General features: G+C 33.9%; 2 protein-coding genes across 14 annotated transcripts in view; both read left to right on the forward strand.

Moving 5' to 3' along the window:
- Positions 1–7433, forward strand: part of celf2 (cugbp, Elav-like family member 2) — a 247607-nt gene extending 240174 nt beyond the window's left edge. For all 13 annotated transcript variants that reach the window (XM_056455526.1, XM_056455524.1, XM_056455525.1 and 10 more), the window contains 2 exons: positions 409–574; positions 2291–7433. In XM_056455526.1, the coding sequence (XP_056311501.1) occupies positions 409–536 (128 nt within the window). In that variant the 3' untranslated portion in view covers positions 537–574; positions 2291–7433. The remainder of the gene's footprint in view (positions 1–408; positions 575–2290) is intronic.
- Positions 7434–17013: 9580 nt separating this feature from the next.
- Positions 17014–25698, forward strand: part of usp6nl (USP6 N-terminal like) — a 104195-nt gene continuing 95510 nt past the window's right edge. Inside the window, exon 1 of the mRNA XM_056455540.1 lies at positions 17014–17186. The gene's annotated coding sequence lies outside the window, so the exon portion shown is untranslated. The remainder of the gene's footprint in view (positions 17187–25698) is intronic.

Genomic DNA, 25698 nt, shown 5'->3' on the forward strand with positions numbered 1-25698 from the left:
GTAACTTATTAATCCTCAAGTAAATTTTTTACCTTAATTTTATAAGTTATGCAAGCTGTTTTAAGTCAGTTTAACACAATATAAATTTAATGGACTCATATGGTTAATTTGATTCAGCTTAAAAATTTAAGTCAACCAGAATTTTTTTTACAGTGTAACTTTTTGATTTAGTGGCTAATTTGTATGAATTTGTACGATCTCATTCATACATTTTAGTATATTAAGCTCATCCCCCCATGATGGTTGGGTTTAGGGCTGTAGTTTGGAGGTATGCTTCCTTAAAATACATAAAATAGTTATATTTCCTCATAAGAACGGGCTGAAATCACTGTTATTCTAAAATAACAAAAATCTGTAATTTTGCCATCAAACATGATTGAAATCTTTCTTGTCTTTCCTCTACTGCAGGTTTCGTCAGTTATGACAATCCAGTGTCCGCGCAGGCCGCCATTCAGGCGATGAACGGCTTTCAGATCGGCATGAAGCGTCTCAAAGTCCAACTCAAGCGCTCGAAGAACGACAGCAAACCGTACTGATCTTAGCACTAGGGCCTCTCTCATGTTACACTGCTAGGGTAAGTCCCCACTGCTGCCACGGTCACCAAACTGGGACTCCAAGGGGAGGGGGTGCACGAGGGGGGAGTTTCACCCTTTGACCACCAGAGGGAGCCACTCTACCCAAAACCGTCTTTTCAGCTTTTTCAATTAATAACTATTATTATTATTATTATTATTATTATTATTATTATTATTATTTGGTCTCTTTTTTTTCTCCTCCACATGAACGCTTCCATTTTCCGCCATTTATTATTATTTTATTTGTATGACTTGCGATGAATGAACAGCTATTATTGGTCAATTTTTTGATTTCGTTTAGGTCATGTGTAAACATTTTTTTAAGTAAATATTTATACAATGGCTATTTCATTCTATGATGAAAACAACAGCAGAAAGTAACGATGTATAAAGTATTATTTGTTTCTCTTTGTGAACCTGAGGCTTGTAAGGACAAGTAGAGAAGGTTCCGATATGATTAAAGCACCAATATGCACATTAACCTTTGCCCTTTGGCCTCTGGTGTCGGTTCAGGGCTTTGCTGCTCCTTCGAACCCTTGGCCCACTGGCACTAGAGAGGAAAGGGTTAAACCCGCTGTGGCCTCTCTGTAGTCAACGGCAACAACTGCCTAAACAGCTTCCTCAACAAATACTTGCCGTCAAATGTTCAGTGATTTTATTAATTTGTTTTTTAGATTTTTTTCAATTCATTTTCTGTCAGTAAGTTTATTTTTGTTTGTGTTTGTTTGTTTGTTTATTTGTTTTTGAAGAAGAAAAAAAAGTCCGAATTTATGCGTCAGATAATTGTAGTCTTTGTCCAACAGAATTTGTGTAGAGCATTAAAAAAATACAAACATTTTGATCTGTTGATGGTTTAAAAAGAATAAAGCATTCTAGGTTCTATGTGGAGGGGTGGGGAACTGAAAACTTGATATTTATCGAAAGAAAAAAAAAACTTAAATTACAGAAAGCCACAGGCCTGTAAATTTTATTTGTAAAAAAATGCAGTTCTATTTTTATACAAAATTTCTACTGCCTCTGAAGTAAAGGACTTTATTTATTATCTTTTAAGTTATTGGGTTTGGAAAGTCGCGCTCTCTCTATCCTGAGCCTCGTCCGGTAGTCTTCTTAAACCACACCATCCGTTGTGTGACACGAACCACGTACAAAACCCCTCGTTTTCTTTCTTTCTTTCTTTCTCTCTCTCGCCTTCCCTCTTGCCATTTCCCACAATCCCATCCGTTACGTCCCCATCATACCTGTCTCTTCCTCCTCTCTCTCTTTCGTCATAAGTAGTGAAAATCTCTCTCTTTTTTACGTTTCATTGCGTATTGTTTGGTTTTTGTTCGTACACTCCAAAAAAAAAACACAAAAAAACTGAACAGTTTCTCCCAAACGGCGATCCATCAGCGGCCTCGGATTGGGGTTCAGACCGGGATGGATACTTTTGGGTGTGTGTCTGTACGAAGGAGATGAAATGTGTGTTTGTACTTGTAAATGTGTGAGCGAGTGCCTCATTTACGTGTTGCCAATCTATTAGAATTCTGTGTATTGTTCGAAAAAAAAATTCAAATGCTAATGTGATGTTGGTGAAACGCTGGTTAATAGCGCTGCTGCTGTTGTTTGTTTGTTTTGTATGTTTGTTTGTTTGTTTGTTTGATGTTCTCATGGTTTAATGATGTTAGTTGTGTGCCGGAGCTGTGTGTGTAACTCTCCTCTCCCGTTTTCTTCCCTAGAACTCATCTCCATGACTCTATGCTCATCGTTTGCCTAGCATGTCTACGTGGCGTACAAAAAAAAAAAACGTCTCATCGTCCCGTCATTGTTTCTGATGTCTTTCTGAGTTCTCCTGCTCATAATCTGGTCTCCTTTTAACTGATCTTTGTACTTTGGTCTTAGCCTGATCTTTTTTGGAGAAAAAAAAAATCGCATGTGACCTCATTTTGAGCTTTGTTTTATTCCTGTTTTTCTTTAATTTTGCTTTGTTTTAACTGGTGAGGGAGGGAGGGAAGGAAGGGAGGAAAGACTAAAGAAAAAAAATACAATAATAATAATGTGAAAACGCTGCATTCACACTCTAGAGACAGAGTATATTTACTAACATAACCAGAGCATCATTTTAAGAAAATAGAAAAAAAAAAATAAGAAAAAAAAATTCCTGTGGCAAAACATTTACGAGTATTTTCGTTTATTATTTTTTCGTTTGTTTTATTTGTCCGATTGTTTTGTTTCTCTCTCTCTTTATGTTGTTTTTTGTTTCATTCATTTAACGTAAACTTGAACGTTCAATACAGGGATTGGCGTCGGGACTTACTGTCGGCAAACACTCTTAATTTGAGGCCTGCCGTAAGAAACCGGCGTTGGTTTCTAAACGAATAGACTACTTCCACGCAGTTTTAATAAAAAAAAGAAAAAAAAAAGCTGTCTGATCGATATTAGAATCTCTCAGAGCTTGCTCGTGGTTTTTACATTTTTCAGGCAGTGTAAAGTTTTTTGATAAGGCCATTTTAAGTGGCTTGATTTCTCATTAAAGTCTATATAAAACCACTTTTTTCTAGAGTAGTAAAGGTATTAAAAAACAAACACATACACACACACACACACACACACACAAGATTGCCCTGTTTGGGGGGAAATGCTACCTACGTGTCACACCTTTTGCTGAACTGACTTACAGTTAGACAATCCGTGGTTTAAATGCACATGAAATGACCTATATTTTATACTGTTTAAATGTATAGAGGAAAAAAAAACAGAGTTTGTGTAACCCGCGGTCCCGTCGGTGCTTTTCGTGGATAAAGTCGTGGTTTCATCAAGTCTAACAGTCTTATTTGTCTCATGTTTTTAAAGAGAAGACTAAAAATCAATTTACTTGAACAATAGACAAAGCCTTTCATAAGTACAATTACTACTTATTTTGTTTGTTTTTTTGGGTTTGTTTACTTTTATTCTCGTTTTTTGTTTAGTTTTTGTTTGTTTGTTTGTTTGTTTTTTTAAATAGGAGTCCCTCTTTGCTAAATTTCTTGTTGGGTAATTAGCTATATAAAAATCCTTAAAAGTTACAGTGTCGGCTTGTGAAGCATCTATGTCATTCTATTATTTTATTTCTATTGTGGGAAACAATATTTAGATGTGTTATGTTGTTCAGCAAAATGTGATTTTTTTTTCTTATAAAGAAAAAAAACAAGATGAGTGGAATTTAGTGCCAAATTCTGACGGTACATCCTGCCTACAGCTTCAGTGTTTTACTTGTGAAATTATTTGATAACATGGGTATTTTATTACGTAAGTGTTTTGTATGGAACCCTCATATTTAAAGATATAGATTTAAAAAAAAAAGGTTGTTAACTTGCTCTTCTGTGGTCTTGTTGCCTGAAAATGTTCATGTTTTTTGCTTTTTCTTTCTTTCTTTTCATTATTTGTAAAGATGTAAAAAGTGCCCATGTGTCATAATCGCTCTCACAAGCACACACATACACACAAACGCACACACATACATTCACAGGTAAGCACACATATGCACGCATACACACACCTGTGCTAAAGGTTGACCTCACAACCCTCTTTTCTTTGACGGTGTGTGTATGTGAGCCCCTGAGATTGAGTCTCAGCAGTTCTCCTTATAAACATATACAATTACACCACAGGGGGCCCAAAATTGACAGAAATTAACGTGTGATGGGAGAAAATATTGATGTATTTCTGTGAATTGTCATTTTTGACCATCGTGACAGCCTCGTCGTTACACAAATAATCATTATGGTTTAGTTGGAAACGTCTCCGTGTAGTCTCGCTTTTTTTGCTGCCTTTATCAGGACAATTTTACGTTCGTAGGACAACCAAAACTCGTCCTGAAGCCAAAGTAGTTCAGTGTGATCCGCGGTGTGCAATAGCGCCTGTAGCACTTTGCTGTAAACGTTTACACATCGTTCAAATGGCCCATAAAACAAAAATAATATTGTTTACATACGTAGTTTACAGGCAGCCCCCGTCAGACCAGTTTACTTCACTCTATAGCACTATTTTATACCCAAGCTCTGCCGTTGCCTTAACACTTTGATTAGTATTAATGGGCTGGAATTCATTGCTGCACATTTCAAATGTGTGCCAAGGGTGTCTGCATGTGTGTGAATACAGGTGTGTGTCTTTGTTGTGATTGGTTGTTTGTCGTCCATGTTATTTCAAAACCTAAGCCAAAACGAATTCTGCCAAACTATGTGCCGGTTAAAAACGTAAGGGGCTCATTCGTGAAACTACAACAAATTTGCATATATTGTTCGCCAAATAAAAAGCACAATCAATTATTTTCTGTAAAATCTTCCTTAAATGGTTTGCAAAAAGTGGTCTTAAATTGTATACCGTTGTTTGAAATAAATGTTTGAGCATGTTTCATTTCTGATTTGTAACATATCACCATTCTTTTGAAAATTGTCATACGTAAATTCATTTGTGAAAATCTTTGTGTTCAAGTTAAATTTGAGCAAAAGAAGTTCAAATGTTCATAAATGTGCTCAAATTTTTTACATTTTTGACCTCGAACAGAATGTATTTCTGTATAAATCGTTTGTAAAACCAGTTCTGCGCAAATTTATTCTAGATTCGTAAGTACATTTCTTACAAATGTACAAATATTTTGTTAATTATTGCGTTGATTTATTTAGTTAATTATCACGTGGACAACCTGTGTCAATTCATATGTAAATTACCACGCATATAATTAAAGAATTTAAGTAAATTGTCTGGAAATACAAGCAGGACACATCTACGTTAAATCAGTCTTGCGTGAACTATTCTATATGCACAAAAATAATCGCAAGAATCTGGATATTTTTTGGTCCAATTTTATACGCAGTACAAATTTCTACATAAATCATTACGCGAATCCTTCATTTTGTTCCCACACAAATCGATTAAGTTAACGTATTCGTTTTTACTAATTCAAGTGGATTGAACATAAAACAATAAAGTTTAAAAGCAAAAAACGTAAAAATTGTGTTTTCAACTGTTCAATTTTAAATAAGTAGTTTGAACAAGCAACAAAAGTAATTTTTTGGAGTGTTGCGTAACATACATACAATCATTTTAAGTATATTTTCCTGCTCAAACAGAACAACTGATGTATAATAAGTTACTATGACAATGCTTATGAAATCGTCACATATATGCAGAAAGACGTTCTGTAAATTGCACATTAACAAACTATTATTTCTGTATAAACGGTTATTGAAATTGAACTGTTACATGTTTCGCAAGACCATTTTCAGACCGTTTTATGTAAGAATGGTTTAAAGAACGGTTTAATGAGACATTTGTTCTGATTGAGTTTCACGAATGAGTCCCAAATAATGGAAATACATTTCCCCTTAATGAGTGCGTTTCGCATTGGGAGGTTAAAGTCAGTCGGTTTTAGATATACTGTTCTTTTTTGCCAAATTGTAAGACCACTAGCACAAACATAAAAGCACACTAGCACCGCACAGTATTAATACTGACAAATCCTTTCATCTACCCAGTAAGGTAGTATTTCCATCCCAAAAAGTTGTTCGAAAGATAGTGAGGAATTATAATCATGCAAAAAAAATAATTTGTCAAAAGCATCTTCGATTGACCTCATATCCTCAATATCACTGCGGTTCAGCTTATACCTCAGCTCGGGGCTTCTCAAATATTGACATTCTGCTTGGTTCAGCACATTTAATCACAATCAACTTTAGATAAACAGGGTAAAGCTTTCACAATTTGACATACACACATATTCGTTGGATGTTTTGCAAAGCACAAAGTCGCAGGAGCTCTCGCTGAGACTCTTCACTCAGGGGTTTTCCGCACCACACGCATCTGAAATCTGTTTGTTGTTTCTTTTGTTTCTTTCTTACTTTCTTTCTTTCTTTCTTTCTCTTAAGTGCTATTTAACAAGTGTATTTTAAAGGACAAAAAAAAGATGTGTAGTTTCTTTGCATTTTGGCTTATGTCAAGTTTTTTGGAAATGTATGTGTTTTATCTAACGTGCCGTAACAAAAGCTTGTCGTCTGTAGATTAATATCATTTTGTTTGATTCTAAAAAGATTTAAATAGTTTTAAGTATTGTCTTGAGAAAAGCCAAAGTCAATGCATTTCAGTGGATTATGTAAGCGTGATACATGTTTGTTTGACAACACTTTGGAAATCTGTCATTGGATGGGAATTTAAAAAGTACAAAAAAAGCAGGCTTTCCTATTTCTATCACTGATTGTACTTATGCCTTTTGTACCAGTGGAACTTTTTATACTGGCAATTAAAGGAAAAAAAAAAACAAAACAAAAAAAAACAATTTCTGACAGGCTGCGCGGCCCCAGCCAGGGGCCGTCAGCGACTGGTTCCCGAGTTTGATTTCTAGTTGGCGTCCAGAATGTTAGGTTTTGATATAAAGATTTTTTAGGAGAACTTTGGCTTGGTATCTTTAGCCTCCTCTTCTTTGTTCTTCTTCACATCAATATTTGCTTTCCTTGCTTTCTTCTGTTCGTTTTTTCCTTTTTCGGAAAGAGGGTCGAGGAGTTTCCTTTTGGCTTATAAATACGTAATACGGTTTTGTCTTTACAAAGAGTCTTTACAACAGCGGTAAGTTTCATTTAGTTAAGTATTGTGCAGTCACCATGATAAAGACGATTAGACGACTTAGAAGTATTTAGTCACCTTCAGTGGATAAATGTATTAGTTTGACAAACAAGATAAAAGTAATTTGAGGACTTTGCTTTTAGCTGTTTAGATTTTTCTGGTTTCTCTGTCTTTGCTGTTAACCTAACTGTGTAGCTGGAACAGTCAGACTTATTTTTGTAAATGTATGTTCTTGTGTGATGCAGTTTTTTGCCTCTGTCTCCGATATTAAACCATTTTTCCTAATACTCGTCTCTTTCTCTGTGGCGTGGTGTTCCAGTACCTGTCCGATGTTGTACAAATGTTCACGCAACCCTCCGGTGTTTCACGTCTCTCTTCTTTATCCCTTCTCACAATGTTTTTTTTTTTTCTGTACCGTTTGTTTTTCATTGATTTACATTGCGATTAATTTCAGTCTCATCACCAAACATGGAAAATATACATACAGATTTATATATGTATATTTCTGTGCAGCCCAACTTGCTGTAACAGTAGATGGACAGCCATATATATGTGTTATATTTATAAAACACCCCAGCCTTGTGGTTTGTAATGTTTAAGCATAATTTTTTACAAAAAAAAACAAGTAATTGATCAATGTTGGGGTCAAGTATTACATGTTTGTAGTGTAAAAGTGAAGGTGCTGACTGTGAAGTCACACTGTTCTGTACTGTACCGCTGCTCTGGGCGAGGCCCCCGTCTGTCCTTCTGTCTGTGTCCCAATCCACTATGTGCTGTCCATGTGTCCACTGCATCCCTACAGAGATACCAGAGAGTCCCAAATCAATTATCAAGCCATTCAAGTGATAATTAAGTCTTAGAGTGTTTGAAAACACCAGTCAGTGCAGGCTTTTAGCCAGGATTGCGTAGTCATAAAAAAGGGATAGTGCACCCAACAATAAATATTCTGTCATCATTTAACCAACCTCGTGCTGCCACAAAATGTGAATACTTCACATTCTTCAGGCACTACGTTTTGGTCCAATTACAATGTTGCCGTCCACCTTTTAATGCGCATTTTGGAATTTCACATAAAAATGTTAAATGGAAATCTCAAGATGAACATAAATGTTAAAATGCTCATTTAAAAGCTGAGTAGGATAAACTTTTTATCCAATCAGAAATAAATCCGAAGACTGACCTCATTTTAAAATGTCTGAATTGTTGTTTTGGTCATAAATACTGTCAGCCAAAGACCATCATTAAATCGGTTTGATATTCATACCTGTTTTAAGCATCTGCACTCCAAAAGAGTGGTCTCAAACCTCCAAAAGCCACATCATGTCCATTGCATTTTGACTTCTGAGGCACAGGTAACTTATTAGATATTAGAAAAGGCCCACAGTGGCTTCTTATATTGCAGCAAATTTTATTTTTCATTTCGATATTTGCCACCAGTTTCTCAGGAACTGATGATTTTGTTCTCTTTGACTCAACAGATGGAAGAGGTGCTTCATTTGCAATCATTTTATGCGACCACAGTTTTGAAAACTGAAAACATAGCTAATGCCAACTAACAGGTGTACATGGAGTCTGAAGCATTGTAAACTCATTCTTCCTTCTTAACCACTGTTAATGTACTGTTGAAACACACAAGCCAAATTCAACATAAACGTTGCCATCTTACATTGTATGTTTAGTTTAGAGGTGGAAAAATATATACAGTTGAAGTCAGAATTAATAGCCCCCCTGAGTTATTAGCCCACCTGTTTATTTTTTTCCCCAATTTTTATTTTAAGGAGAGAATTTTTTTTTCTACACATTTCTAAACATAATAGTTTTAATAACTCATTTCTAATTACTGATTTATTTTATCTTTGCCATGATGACAGTAAGTAATGTTTGACTAGATATTTTTAAAGACACTTCTTAACAGCTTAAAGTGACATTTAAAGGCTTAACTAGGTTAATTAGGTTAACTAGGCAGGTTAGGGTAATTAGGCAAGTTATTGAATAACGATGGTTTGTTCTGTAGACTATCGGAAAAAAATATAGCTTAAAGGGGCTAATAATTTTAATCCTAAATTGGATTTTAAAAATTAAAAAACTTATTTTATTCTAGCCGAAATAAAACAAATAAGACTTTCTCCAGAATAAAAAAATAATATTAGACATACTGTGAAAATTTCCTTGCTCTGTAAAACATAATTTGGGAAATATTCAAAAAAAGAGAAAAAAAGTTCAAAGGGGGGCTAATAATTCTGACTTCAACTGTATACCTATATATATTTTTTTTAAAAATGAATGCTTTCTTGTCAGTCCTGATTTTATCACAATGTCCTAATGTGCTATGACATGCAGTAACAAGAATTTTTCCATGTTAAAGGGATAGTTTACCCCAAAATTAAAATGTACTCACTATTTATAAACTCTCAAGTGGTTCCAAACCTTTATAAGTTTTTTACATTGAACACAAAAGCAGATATATTGAAAAAAGCTGTAGCCATTGACTTCCATAGAAAACAAATACAATGGAAGTCAATGGTTACAGGTTTTCAGCTTTCTTCAAAATATCTTATTTGTTTAATAGAAGAAAGAAAGTCAGACAGGTTTGGAACAAGTAAAGAGTGAGTAAATGACGACAAAATGTTCGATTTTGGGTGAACTATACCTTTAAGTCGTGGCTAGAACAACAACAAACTACTATAACAATGATGACATAGCTGATCATGCACTTTATTCAGAGTTAAATGTTTACAATGTGAGTTTTAATTCTCTTTTGTGTGGCATTTATGGACCATTTTGAGGGTTGCAAACAAAAACAATGGCCTATTGTATTTCCTGTTTTATATTTTTCATTTCTATAGCTTCCGAGAATCCAAAAAGAGCCACGTATTGATAACTAATATTATGGGAGCTGTTTTAACATTAAGTTATAATTGAATTGCCTCTTGTAACAGTTATGAAATAGTTTTAATAACAAGCAGGGAATGGGCCAATGACATCACCACATTGAAATAGTCTATAGACATACAAAAAGTGCCAGTAGATAGTTGACCTCAGATCTTGATTGACTGAACAATATCAGTCGCTCAGTATGTACTTTTAAATGTAATGAGATTTAATACTTATTCATTAGTTTGTAAAACTGTCAATTTCATTGGGAGTGCATTATTCTGCGCTTCTGAATGGCTATGGTATTTATATGTTTCTGCTGCTTATAGCATCTGGTGTGGACATACAAATTGCTGGTCAATTGATCTTATAATGCTGTGGCTCAAAGCAGCTCATCTCATAGTTATCTCCTGTGATGCCACAATTATATGTAAATTAAATGACATATTTCATAGTATTGTGTTAAAAGATAAAAAAAGGCCATATATACATCCGTTCATCGACCCTTCCCTTTAAAAAAAGTATAGAGAGAGTGGTCCAAATTGTACAAAAGAGACTGATTACAACCTTAAAACCAGGTGAAAACAGCCTCAGAAGAACACAAAAAGCAGAATATGCACTTTTATTTAGTGGGTTCGGATTCTTTCGAGGACTTTGACTGTCAGGCACCTAACTAGTCAACAAATATAGCCTTTTAGAGCTATCTTTCACGAAGACAGTTGTTTTTTGTGAGGTAAATGCTGATGACTGAATTCTCATTTTTTGGGTGCACTTTCCCTTTAAATCTCAGATACCGCCAAAAAGGGAAACGTTCTTTGCTCTTGAGGTGAAGTAAAGGTTTCTGTTGCACGAATGTTTTACCACAGAAACACAACTTCTTTTTTTACCTTACCTAACAACAAAGAAGTTAACGTGTGAATCACAATATTTACCTTGAAAACGTCCAAGTTGTTGCGTTTTCAGACGCTGTCAAAATGCGTTACTTCAGACACACTTTGAAAAAACGAAGAGTCCATGTCACAACGTGTGAAAACTGAACTTAGGACGGTGTAAGAAAAAAAAATAAAACTTTTATCAAAGACGACTGCTGCTGGAACACAGAGGCATCGCATCAGACATGTACAAAAGAGTTTCTTTTGGCTCTGAGCTAAAGGAAGACTGTTTTTATGAAGAAAGAGAGAAACAACAAAACTGGATCCGACCGACCACAAGCATCTGGCTGCAGGTAAGACTAAAGTAGCCTGAGGGAAGAATTTTATTTTAAATATAATGCCACTGCATTCTACTCTATTAAAAATGTTTAGTAACAACGACACAAAAACGTTAAATGTAGAACAAGTGTGTGCTTTATCATACTGCTTCATTCAACACTAGACCTAATGAATGACAAAACTACTGTCACGGTGAAAAACAAACATCAATGACAGATATAAAATAGCCTATCATTTTGTAATGTGCCTGGATACGAATATTAAAAGCAGCGTGAAAAAAGCTGATAATTTAAAAGCTGTTCGAGAGAAACAGCTCATGCACCTCATAAATCTTCCGAAGGCCACCATAGTACTGTCAGCTGAAAAACAAACATGTTGATGCCATAAATTAGGCTAAGTTAATATGCTATATTTCCAGTCTCCCTAAATATTCAAAGCAGTGGGTGGAAAAAGTATATCATTTTTAAGGTGTTTGAGAAAGAATCCAACTTTATAAATCTTTATTTAAAGCCGAGGTATACATAAAGCAAAGAAATTAACAAAAAACCTGCACTAGGGAAACGGAATTTGCAATAGTTCTAATGGTTTATGATAAGAGTATGATTGATTGATTTTAATGGAATCTGTAATGGTCCCTGTGGATCTCTACTGGTAATTGTCGTCATTTTAAAAACACTAAATCTAGTGGAATATGTTACAAAACGCATTAGAACCTATTTAAATGTTCTAGTGGTTTTAATGGATAAACAGTTAATGGATTGACGTGGTTTCAAATTTGTACGTTATTTATTAATTTAATTATTTATTTTTGCATATTACCTTTAAAGTCCCAAGATATCACCACTTGCCTACTTCTTGCTGGCACTTTTTTTTTTACTTGGGAATTAAGCGAAAATTCTACATTAATAACAAACAAAAAACAAAACAGAAATATTACATTAAAAGTAAATTGTTTTTGTTGACCTCTAGTGGTGGTAATTTATACAAGATCATACAGTATGTTCAAACAATGTTATATAGGCTGTGTTGGGGAAAGTTACTTTTGAAAGTAATGCATTACAATAATGAGTTACTAAAAAAGTTACTAGTTGCGTTACTTAATTACTTTTTATAGTAAGTTATGCATTCTTTTACTTTTGTGTTACTTTTTATTATATGTTTTTTTTCTTTCTTTTATAATAGAGTTCTGCAATTAACAACGAACTGTATAACCTTCATTTACCTTAAAAAAAATTAAAGATATTTTAGGATGATATCTGAGAACTTACTGACCCCAGAGCTACACATGCAGTATATACAGATTATTAAAAGTTTAAGGCAATGCGTTTGCTACTTTTGTACTATTTTAAATAGATTCACTGTCCATTGATCCCCTTTTTCTTTTCTTCGATGTGTTCAAATTTATGAACGCATTCTCTCATTAGCTGCGTGATTCATAGTGTCTACTTTAATTTTGATTCAGCAATTTATTTTTTAAAAGCTCATTAATTCAACTAAAAGTAACTTAAATTTATTAATTCATTTCTTTTCGGCTTAGTCCCTTTATTAATCTGGGGTCGCCACAGCAGAATGAACCGCCAACTTATCCAGCATATGTTTTATGCAGCAGGTGCCCGTCCAGCTGCAACAGTAACTTAAATATTATTACTTATTTTTTAAATGCGTTACTGGTTACTTAGAAAAAAATATATTATTATGTAATTCACATTACTTGTAATGCGTTACCCCCAACACTGTATATAGGCTATACAGTTGAAGTCAAAATTATTAGCCCCCCTGTTTATTTTTCCCCCATTTTCTGTTAAACGGAGAGATTTTTATATATATATATATATATATATATATATATATATATATATATATATATATATATATATATATATATATATATATATATATATAATAGTTTTAAGACACAATAGTTTTAATAACTCATTTCTAATAACTGATTTATATTATCTTTTGAATCTTTTGACAGTAAATAGTATTTGACTTGCTATTTTTAAAGACACTTCTATACAGCTTAAAGTGACATTTAAAGGCTTAACTAGGTTAATTAGGTTTACTAGGCAGGTTAGGGTAATTGGGCAATAATTCTGACTTCAACTGTATATTTCAAATATGTCATTTGCATTTTAGAATGATCTAGAACAGTGCTCTTAAACTCCTGGAGGGCCACAGCTCTGTAGATTTTATCCCCAACCACCTCCATCTCCCACCTGCTTAATAGCCTCTATTACTTATGAACACCTTGATTATTTGGATCAGCTGTGTTTGATTAGGGTTGAAGCAAAACTGTGCAGAGCTGCGGCCCTCCAGGAATCCAGTTTGAGACCCATGATTTAGAAGGACCATATAACGTATGTTAAATGTCTGAAACTAACACAACTGTTTGCTTGCACATGTTTGTCTCGCCTACAAATGATGTATACATTAATATACCTATCCAAAAACTACCACTGCACAAATCGGTATTATGGCAAGCATTAGCTTTAAAACTGTAATGAATCATTGTTCCAGCACAGCGCTCTTGTGAGGGATGTCAAGCTTAAACTGCTTTATTTATAATACATGAACAAAGGCAAACAATGCAGAGTCAACACACTTGACAAACAAGAAGACTTAAGAAGACAAAGGCTCTTCGCGGAGGGATTTGTTCTACAGTAAGTACTAAAGCAACAAATGCCATGTGAAATTTTGACTGAAGTATGGATTTTTCACTTGCTCATGTGATATGAAAATGCTGATATGAGGTATATGCATTTTAGGTTATAATTTACATAATAACAATGAATACAAGCAACTTACACTTAAAGTGTGCCTGCATGGGTTAAATATGAGACAACCGTAAAGTGATGTTTGCATCAAATTAAAATTAATATGATAATCATATAAGGGTCTGCACGGTGGCGCAGTGGGTAGCACAATTGCCTCACAGCAAGAAGGTCGCTGTGTCTACCTCAGTCCAAAGACATGCACTATAGGTGAATCTAAAAAAACTAAATCGGCTGTAATGTATGTGTGTGAATGAGTGTGTATGGGTGTTTCCCAGTACTGGGTTGCAGCTGGAGGAATCAAACATATGCTGGAATAGTTGGAGGTTCATTCTGCTGTGGCGAGATCTGAAATAGAGACTAAGCCGAAGGAAAATAAATGAAATTTCACTTATTTATTCACACGATTAAGTGAATTCAAATGCATGAATATAAAGTAAAATATTCAAGTGTATAAATAATAAAAAAATATAAAAGAAATAATAAAATATTATAACCAGTAAATAAGAAAAATGTCTTGCTTACTTTGGGGCATCAAGTTCTTTTAGTCATTCATCAAATGATTCTTCAAAACATGGATGAAATTTGTTTGGCATAAACAAATTTTTTGTTTGTTTGTTATATTGATGTGAAGAGTTCAGATGCAAAAACCTCTAAATGCCATTTGATATTTCCTTCTGAAATTAGCATTTTTCTCTGACTCCTGTGTGTAGGCTCAGTAATTTTACTTTTATATTGACGAATAAGAAATTTTCATTGCCTTTAAAGTGGAATAACCGAATACAAACATAGGAGGCTGAGAAAAATGTTCGTTATAAGTGAAAATTTTCAGATGGCCATTGGAGGTTTTTGTATCTGAACTCTTCATATTCAGTCATAAATAGGATAAATAAAAGACAAAAATACATTAAAAACACAATAAAACAGAAAATAAAAATAGAACTAACAAACAGAACAACTGTATTATATTTTAAATGGTCTGTACACTTATCTTTGATCCGCTAGGTGTTAATTAGAAGTATTATAACTACAGCGAGCCAGTGACCAATTGGCTGTAAATGCGTTTTAAAAGGGATCGATCGGTTGGAAATAAGAGTTGCAGTTCCACATTTTGGCCAGCAGATGGACTCATTACTTTTTAAATTGAGGCTTATAAAACTCCAGTAACTAAAATAACAAACTAGCATATCCAAGACAAAAGCCACATTACTTTATTAAAATGATCAGTTTCTAACACTTCCCTAATGATAGTCTATGTTAATAAACCTTTCCTTTGGACAATTTAGTTTTCTGTGCAATACTTTTCCACTAACAAAAAAGAGACCATGGTAAATGAATTTTACTCTTATACTGTATACTATTGTAGTACCATTAATATATAATGCTATAATATTATTTAAAGAAATCATTCACACACACAAATGAAAGTTTACACTGTATTTACTCTCAAGTGGTTATGAATATTTATGACAGGTGCTCAAACTCAGCCCTGGAGGGCCGGTGTCTTGCAGAATTTGGTTCCAACCCCAATTAAACACACCTAAACCAGCTAATCAAGCTGGTTATTCGAGGTATTCAAGGTATCAGGCAGGTGTATTGAAGGAAGTTGGAGCTAAACTGTGCAGGACACCGGCCCTCCAGAACTGAGTTTGGACACCCCAGATTTATGAGTTTCTTTATTGTTAAACACACATACAAAAGATATTTTGAAGAAAGCGGAAAAGGGGTGGACATTGACATCCATAGTATGACAAAAACACTATGGATGTCAGTAGTGATTGTTTTCCAACATTCTTCAAACTACCACCCATTGTGTACAACAGAAAAACATGGAACAAGTAGAGGGTGAGTGTATGATGACAGAAGTTTTGGGTGAACTATCCATTTAATCAGAAGTGGACTTTGGGGGCCAGTGATTTGGGGGCCCAAAGCAACTCTAGCTATGGGGCCTTAGCATTAAAACTCAAAACACTCACTTTCTCTATAGATGTTTTTTCTTTGTAGATTTTTTTTTTGTAAATAAACTACATGTTAAAAACAAATTTTAAGTGGACCCTTTATCTTCTCAATGTAAAAAATTAATTCACATACTATGTACAGCCATATTTGTAGTTAGATTTTAATATTTGCATGTGCAGTATGGAAGGAATGTTCCCCTATTCATGGGTGGCCTCGGTTTAGAAAAGAAGTAATAACATTAAAATCTTAATGATTATTGACAGATTTTACAACATATGATAGAAATATTATAAAAGAGCTATAAGATTCATTTAGACTTCTTGACATTGGTCAGGGCCCTAAGCAACTGCTTATGTTGCTTATTGGTTAGTTCCACCCCTCCTTTAATTATATTAACATAGGCTATATTATTATATTACAAATGCATTGCAATTTTCAACATTGTCATTGCCATTTTGATCTTTTTTTCATCAATTAACCACTAATATTGATCTCATAACTTAAGCTTCTTTTTAAAGTTCTTAAATATTTCTTAAAGTATAAAGCATTGGAATTGACCCTCTTTTTAAAATTGTAATATATTGATCGAATATGATTTTATACTCCGAATGACAGCCTTTCATTTTAATAGAGATGTCATCAGTAGTATTTAAAGAACAAATCAAAAATAAAACTTTGAGAACTCACTTAACTTAATCCAGAAAAATTGAGAATTTCCAAGTGGTCCAAGTATTCAAAGTTGTTTTTTTCCCCACACCGTTCACATATTGTTGATAGATTATGTTGTAATGTTACCTGTTACAGAGAATTTCTAAATATTAAAGCTATCATATTTCAACATGTATAATAATGTACAATACTGTTCATTCTAATACTTAACATCTCTACCCAACTCACTTTAAATCATTAGCAGAAATGAGTGTGTAAATCTCAGTCACATCACTATCCTCCAGAGTCCAGACACAGGTATGATGATCAGGATGGGTGCAGTGTTGTGATGTGTAGTGTAGTGCTGAAGTGGGCAGTGTTTGTCGGGAGGCGCACGGGCACCTGAGCTGAGCTGCTGCAGCAGGGGTTTCCATAGCGAGCGCACACACTCGCTCACTTCAGCGGGAACACCGCGGACTTCCTGATGCCGGACAGCGTGTGTATCCCGCCCGCATTCACACCACACACTCGGCTGGGGACATGTAAACAAGACGCGTTCGCGAGCTACGAAGGTAAGCGCGTGTTACTGATAAACTGTGATCGGAAGACATTGATCATGCTGAAGTTGTGTGTGTTTGTTGTGCTAAAGTAGCGCTAGCGGGGCAGTTTGAGCCCCTCAGAGTCAAGCGGAGCGGTTGAATGAAGTTTAAATGCAAGACATGTGGCGGTATGTTTGATTGTAGGTATTTATTTACTCGCGCGAAGAGAAACAGTGGTTTGTTTACTCTAGAGTTGTTCAAATTTGTATTCAATGAGGCCTAGCGAGCCAAACGATCGGACGGCCTCCTGGAGAAGGATCGATGCTCATGGGCTGTTCGTAAACATGAATGATGCGCGCCGATTGGCTGAGAACACAGACGCTGAGCGTTGATTGGCTGACCGCGCTGTCAATCGCGAGTTGTCCCGAATGCCTTTAAATGTTTTGGTACGTAAATTCATTTGAGCAGGAGCAAGAAACACTCGACTTTTTCGTTGTTTTTAAAGCATGACATTCAAGAAACAGATGTATTTAAGATTTAAATCGCCAATTGTCCAGCAAACTTTGATGTAGGGACGCAGTTAAATAGGTTAGTCAATTTCATGAGCTTTTAAAATGACTAAAAAGTAACATGAGTGATAGTCTTGTTCCTTTTTCCTGATTATTTACTGAAGTAATTAAATATTATTATTTACGATAATAAATATCTTGAAGTACAGTATAAATAGCATTAATGTTGTAATATTTGTAAAACTATTTATGTGGTACAGTATAGTTTTTAGTTTAAGACATATTTATCCTCACCAAAGTTTCTATGGGTTTGTTTGTTTATTTATTGCATGTCGTAACCGTCATTTGTAAACACAGTTTTACTACAAATACCTTACTTAAACTGGTAGTGGATCATAACCATGGTTAATTTATGGTTACCATTTGTTTAATCTAGCTATTTAGGTTTTCTTCTAAATCCATAGTTTATTTTCATGATATGTTTTAAACAGTCACACAATACTGCCTAATTAAGTCTAATTACTATTTGTACATAATTAGGATACTTAATCCTTAAGGATACTTAAAAAGTTTGCTGTATGTAAATCCGTGCTGTTTAAAAAGTTTGAATGAGTGTTTTCATGTCTCACATTCTGCTGAGCTGTGTTTCACATGCTCATGCGCATGTGCTGACCACACACATCACTGTCCTGTTATATAGAGCACAGCTCTCCTCGACATCACCTAAACACACATTTTCACAGCTGTAGGAGAACACGTGTAGGGTGTAATCCAGAGCAAATAATTCGCATTTCATTCGTTAAATCTACAAGAAACAAGATTTAACCAGTTAAAAAGTACCAAAATAGCAGACATCTATGCATTTATGTTTATGGGTAAAAGACAAAAAGTGTTTTTTAAGCATCAAAGTCATAACTGTAGTATCCTAAAGCTTTATTCTTTTCATATTTGAGAGTGTATAGTACTGTTTAATATTTTTTTCTAAGCAAAAACAGTGCCTTTTATTTACAACAGTAATTAGACATAAATGTTTTTAAAGTATAACAATAAATAATAGTTTAAAATTCATGATACAAAGATAATTTAGCCAACTCTTTATTGTTCACTAATAATCTATAAAAAAAAAAAAACGTTTGTTGTGTTTAACATTGTTACTACATATCGTGTTTTAAGACAGACAGCGAGAGGCTCAATCATACAGTAATAATATTATACATTAAAGTAAATATAAATAAGATACCCACTTAAATGTTGAGTGTAATAATAGTTTTGCCAACAAATCTTGTCAGTCATTTTAAAACAAGAACCATTTTGCTTATTAATGGAGGAATTTAAGGAGGACCAAAAATAAAAATTAATTGTAGTTTTAAAACACAAAGCTTTGCCAATATTAGTCAAACAACTAATTTGTATCCACTTTTCAGGTTTATTATTATTATTTTAAATATAAAAAAACTTAAAATGATCACTTGTCTTATGAACACTTGTATCTCTGATGATTTCATTGTATTTTAGTTTAAAACTAATTAGAAAAAGTGTGCAGTTTGTTTGTTTTTTGACTATGAAATTTTTATTTAAGACTTTATGTAATCTTTTTTTACTTTATTTTATGAAGACAGCGAAATGGGAAATCTTTAACCTGATAAAACTTTTTGATTTAGCTCTTCAGGGACTACAATTGATTGGATTAGATGGATTTATTATTAGATCATGATCATCATGTTCTTTATTGATCTCATGAGGGAAATTGTGGTCCATTAGCTGCCAGATATATTCATCACTAAAGAGTACGGTACAACATGCAGTGCAGTACTGTTACATATCTATAACTATATTAAATGAATGGCCAATATAATTGTAATTAAATATTAATTATTTTGTCCTTATTTCTTGTGAAATTCTTTCTTTAAAACATAACATAATAGACCTGTAAGGTGCATAATGCTTCAAACCTGGCTTACAATTAAATAGATGGAATATAAAGTCTTATAGTTGTGATAATATTAATAATAATAATAATAATAATAATAATAATAATGCTGATATGATAATTTCTTTTTTTTCTGTGTTCATAGTTAAGTGGAAATTAAATTGGTTGTTAATATATTTTTTTAAAACATCACGTGTTTTTTGATGATCATGTTTTATTTATTTTTCAAAACCTAACTTAAGTGCTACATTTCAGAATTAAATGATATGATATGGTATGATATGGAGGCTATTTATTACCATTTACTTTAAGGGGCTGTTGAACACAAAAGGAGATATTTTGAAGAATGTTGGAAACCGGTTGCCATTGACTTAAATAATAACAAGGTGTACGTAGGGTCTTAAAATGTCTTCTATCTCAAAAACTACATTTCAGGTCTTAAAAAGTCTTAAATCAACTGAAATATTGTGTGGTGGGTCTTAAATCTTATTAACAGGTCTTAATTTTCTTTTCTTCATGTATAGCTACACAATCTGGCCAACAGTCACCAGCAATTCATCTCAAAACGTTAAACTGTTGTTTTAACTCTATTTATCATAATGATTTAATTGTTTTCCTTACAATAACACATATATATATATATATATATATATATATATATATATATATATATATATATATATATATATATATATATATATATATATATAGGGCAAGTAAAAATCTTTTCCGTCTGGGATATTTGAAAAAAATATATATCCTTAATGTTTTCCCCTGTATACGTCTAAAATTTTATTTAAAATGAACTTAAAGACGTCTTAAAAAGCAGAACCTTAAAAGCTGCAGAAACCCTGAATAAGGTAAAAGTCAACGACAGCTGGTTTCCAAGAATTTTCAAAACATCTGAAGGCTTGAAACAAGTGGAGTGTGAATGATCAATGACATAAGTTTCATTTTTGAGTGAACTCTAACAGAAAGCTATTTTATTAATCTTAATTAAATGATATAATGGTGTGTAATACAAACTAAAAGCTAATTACTATGAAATTAAGCAAAATGTTGTTGATAAATAGTAACATATGAAACCCCTAGACAGTCACAGCAGTGTCCCTGAAGCCTTTATTGTGCTGTGGTGGATGAAATAAAAAACAACAGAAGTTGTATGGATGGCTTCAGCTGGAGAGGTAGAGGGAAGCCGATGAGGAACTGAACTGGTTTTGCCCACAGATAAGGAGAGATCACTTCCTGTGTGGGGGAGGATGAGCCATGGCAACTAAATGGAGCAAAGCTTTCAGAGCCGGTACATCAGACAGTTCTCTGGTGGTGGGCACTGGTGTAGGAAGCCGTTATTATTACTTTGTGAAACACTTCCCCAAACCCAGGAACACACACACAAACATACATACTTTTGCAGGGACTCTCTGCAGACTACATTTTATTTAATTATTTTTACAGAAAATACAGTTTGTTTTTAAAGTTCACCCAAATATGACAATGTACACACTATTTACTCACCTTCAAGTGGTTCCAAACATTTACGAGTTTCTTCTGTTGAACACAAAGGAAAAAAATTAAAGAAAGATGAAAAACAAATACTATGGAAGTCAATGGTTACAGGTTTTCAGCTTTCTTCAGATTATCTTCTTTTGGGTTTAACAGAAGAAAGTCGTAAATGGTTTGTAAATGACGACAGAATTGTAATTTTTTTGGGTAAACTATCCCTTTAACTGTATATTTTGTATTTTATATGAACAAATCACTTACTGAAAACATCTGACAAATTTGGCTAAAAAACAGAACGTGTCTTCATGAACATTGTTCACGTTGTAATAGCAATATCATTATGCACTTAATCCTCAGGTTTTCAGTTAAAAACAGGATTTTAAAATAAAAACACTCATCCTGGCATTTTTATTGTGTTTCAGAACAAACGTTTTCTGTCCACACTATACAGTGTGATAAGTGACCATTAATCCCATTAACAACATCCGTACTTCCAATCTTAATTATGTAATGGTCATATGCGAGGTGCTTGATGAATCTGGGAAAGATCCTCAATAACCAATAAAACCAATCAGAGAATGATTGTGAATAACCACACGTCTGTTTTCAAAAGTTTGTGCTTCAGTCCGTCTATACTAAAACAGAATACCAGCATTTCCAAATAAAAAACAAGGTCTTTAACATTTTCTAAGTGCTTAATTTTTTATGGGTCAATGATGATGGAGTGGGGCATCACGGTGGCGCAGTGGTTTGCACAATCGCCTCACAGCAAGAAGGTTGCTGGTTCGAGTCCCAGCTGGGCTACTTGGCATTTCTGTGTGGATTTTGCATGTTCTCCCGTGTTTGCGTCGGTTTCCCTCACAGTCCAAAGACAAGCCAAATTTTCCGTAGTGTAGTGTATGTGTGTGATTGAGCTTGTATGGGTGTTTCCTAGTGGTGGGTTGCTGTTGGAAGGGCATTCGCTGCGTGAAATAAGCTGGATAAGTTGGCGGTTCATTCCGCTGTGGCGACCCCTGATTAATAAAGGGACTAAGCTGAAAAGAAAATGAATGAACGAATGAAAGATGCTGGAGTACTGTGATTGACAGATAGAACCGTAACAGAATCTATGAGTTTTAAACTTAAAGGCCTTAGTGTAAATGGCACCTCAAAAACCATATATTTAAATACACATTCAGAGTCATTGTTTTCCACTAGGGTTGAGTAATAGTTGTAAATAATCTTGTTTATCCCTTTTGAAGTGCACTTTTTCTTGCTTTTTGTTTTGTTGTTTTGTTTTGTTTTGTTTTGTTTTGACAGACCCAACCTGTAGCACAGAGGTGTTGTAGCTGTTGTAGCTTAAAGCAAAAGGAACAATCCTTGAATTCTTCCCTAGAAAATCAATCATCCTTTGTTTTGATTGTTTGCTTTGTATTTGTGTTTTGTTTATTGTTCGTTTTACACAGACCAGATTCTTCAACCAAACATTTTGTTTGGTGTTTTGTTTGTTGTTTTGTTTATTTGTTTGCTTGTAATAACACACAGAATAATTTCGACATTTCTTTATTTTAATTCCATTTGCATTATGAAATTAATCAGTGATTAAAGCTAGGGCTGCAGGATATTGGAAAAATCTGACATTGCAATATTTAGTTTCTCAGCGATAAATACGTATAAACAAACTAGTTTGTATATATACACAATTTTACCGAATGACTTGAAAACTGCTATTTGGATAGAATATATTGATTTAAAATGATTGGCATGATTCTGTAGGAAAGTAAATTATACATACATGTAATAAACAAATTTCAAGCAAATGCCAAAAAGCTGAGATAAAAGTTTTTTATAGTTTTCAGAGAAGTCAAATAGTATTCAGGTACTTAATTTGAGTAATCAAATGTAAAATAACACTGCATAAGGCTTTACTGGGTAAATAATTAAACAAAATTTTATTATTTATTTATTTTTACATTTTTATTGAAGTTACAAATGGTAAAATGTCTTGTGCCTGAATACTTTGAACTCTGCCAGGCCTTAAAACATGTGTAAATGTAAAACTTTCACTATATTTTGGTTAAACTCTGCCACAATTCTCATGTGTTCTGAACTGTTTCTCCTTGACAGCTATTTTTATTTACTCCTTAACATTGCATGTCATGCACATTGCAGTGTTGATGCTGAAACAATATATTGTGCAGCCTTAATTAAAACAAACCTCTTGAACAAACTCATTTTGTAATCAAATTTCTCAGCACGTAGATGCAATTATATCCCAATTCTGTACTTCATACAATTTACAACAACAACAGTGGATACAAAACTGTCCTTTAAAAATGATAAGGCTCAACTCAAAACTGTGTTTTATTCTCTTAGCCAAGTAATACAAACTTTATAATAAATATTAATCATCTAGCCCAAAGCTGCTGACTAACTACAAAACAAAATGTGGCCCACATGCATGTAAACACACAATGCTGAAGGTCTCTACATTCCTGAGCTCATGCCCTGGCACTGGTACTGATGCCCACTGGCAGAGTCAACCAGTCTGGCACAAAACGAGGCGGTCAGCCCACACACACACATATTTTCAGGTGATAAATTGCCTGTAATGTGTCTGGGTGATGATGTGGCTGTGTTATATGGCTGCTCCTTTTTGTGCCATGCTATTGACAGGCCAGAATATGTGAACATATGGTGGCAGTAATCCCAGCTTTAAGACCAGCATTTGCTCTCTCCCTCTTTCACTCTTGCTCACCTGGCTGCTGTTTTTTTTTTTTCCTTCTTTGACTTTCCAGTGATCTGAAAGGCGTAGTTCATGCAAAAATGAACCCACCCAAAGGTTTTTCCAAATCCTTTCTTTTTTCCATGGAATACGCAAGGAGGTGTTCACTCTTTTGCATGCAATGAAAACAGTGAGCAGTCAAACTGAAAGAAGGATGAAAAAGAACCGTAAAAGTTTATATGACTTATGTAAAATATTATAAATGCTCCAAACACTAACTTTGTGTGAGGAAACAGAGAGTCAAACCACCATTCTTTGCTTTTTCTAAATCTACACTCAGCCAAAGTAGCAGTTTCCAGGAAAAAAAGAGAGAGAAAATAGAAATCTAGTTAAAAGTGTTCATTTGTTTTTTGTTAGTTCTGAAATGTTATTGAAATTTTATAGTTCTTAAATTGTATTGTTTTTATTGTGTTTTTCCTTTAGTAATTACAATACAAGTAAATAGAAAAGTAACCTATTTCCTACACATTGAAGACATGGGTGTAAACATCTTAATATTATTTATTTACCTATTTAGTGTACAATTATGTTTTTAAGTTATGTATAAGTTTCTGACAGTATGATAACACGGTTTCGCTGTATCATGGTATTGTGATTACTACTAGAAATTTAAATTTTTTTTTTCACTCGACCATTGGGATTTGCTTTCGTTCTGTTTTTGTTTATTTGTTCTTGACTAGATCCTATCAATCTAAAAGCTATTATCAAAAAGAAAAGAAAGTAAAGCAAAAGAAAAACTAGTTCACTTGTAACAAAACTGATTTAGTTATACTTTGTTTTGATCAGGACAGAACTTTAGCCAAAAAGTCCATGGAATGACAATAATTAATTAAATAATAATTAAATAATAAAATTTTGCTAATTGAAATAAATGTTTACTGGAAAAAAAAAACATTAAATCTATATTATTAATCTTTAAACAAAACTGATATGGACTATTACATCGATTTTTATTGCACCTTTATTTAATTTGTTTGTTTGTCATTTTTGACCATGAATTACATCCATCATAAAGACCATTTCAATGTGGTGATGTCATTGGCCCATGAAAATTTCCTGTTTGTTTTCAAACTGTGTCATAACTGTAACAAGAGGTAATTCAATCATAATGTAATGGTAAAACAGCTATCATAACATTATTTATTAATACGTGGCTCTTTTTGGATTCTCGGAAGGTAGAGAAATGAAAAATGTAAAACAGGGAATATGCTGGGACCATTATTTTTGTTTGCATCCCTCAGAATGGTCTATACTTAGAACAGAATTTTCCATCCACAAGTTATGATAATTTGCTGAACGATTCCTTTAACTTGTGTTAGTTTGCTCATCACACAAACATGTGATGGGAGAGATCTTATTCGCCCCTTATCATTTCCTGTCACCTCCACCCGCTCTGCATCATCTTATTACAGTGATTAACCTCCTCTCGCTGCCGCCCCATTACTATCATTCGCATACATGCGCACACAATGCATGTGATCATTACTCCACTATGCTGAATGGTGGTAAGGGGTTATTACCGGTCCTAAATGAAGGAGTGAGATGGGGAAAATAGGAAAAAGCAGGAAGGGTGTATTGGTTTGCTCTGTCACATTCGGTCATGACAGTTAGCCTGATATCATCACTGTGTGAATTGGTGGAGGGTGGGAGATAAGCTTTCATAGGGTCTTATGCAATAGACCACTTTTTTTTTTAAAGCTTTTAAGCTTCTTCTTATTTCTTTTGCTCTTAGGCTCTGTTTGTGTGGGATGTAAACTTCTCTGTTGTTACTTTCATGAGTAATCAGATTATGAAAAGTAATCTGATTGCTTGGTTAAAGCAAAAAAAGACCCATATAGA

Source organism: Danio aesculapii, chromosome 4 (genome assembly GCF_903798145.1).
Source record: "Danio aesculapii chromosome 4, fDanAes4.1, whole genome shotgun sequence".
In the NCBI taxonomy this organism is placed as follows: Eukaryota; Metazoa; Chordata; class Actinopteri; order Cypriniformes; family Danionidae; genus Danio; species Danio aesculapii.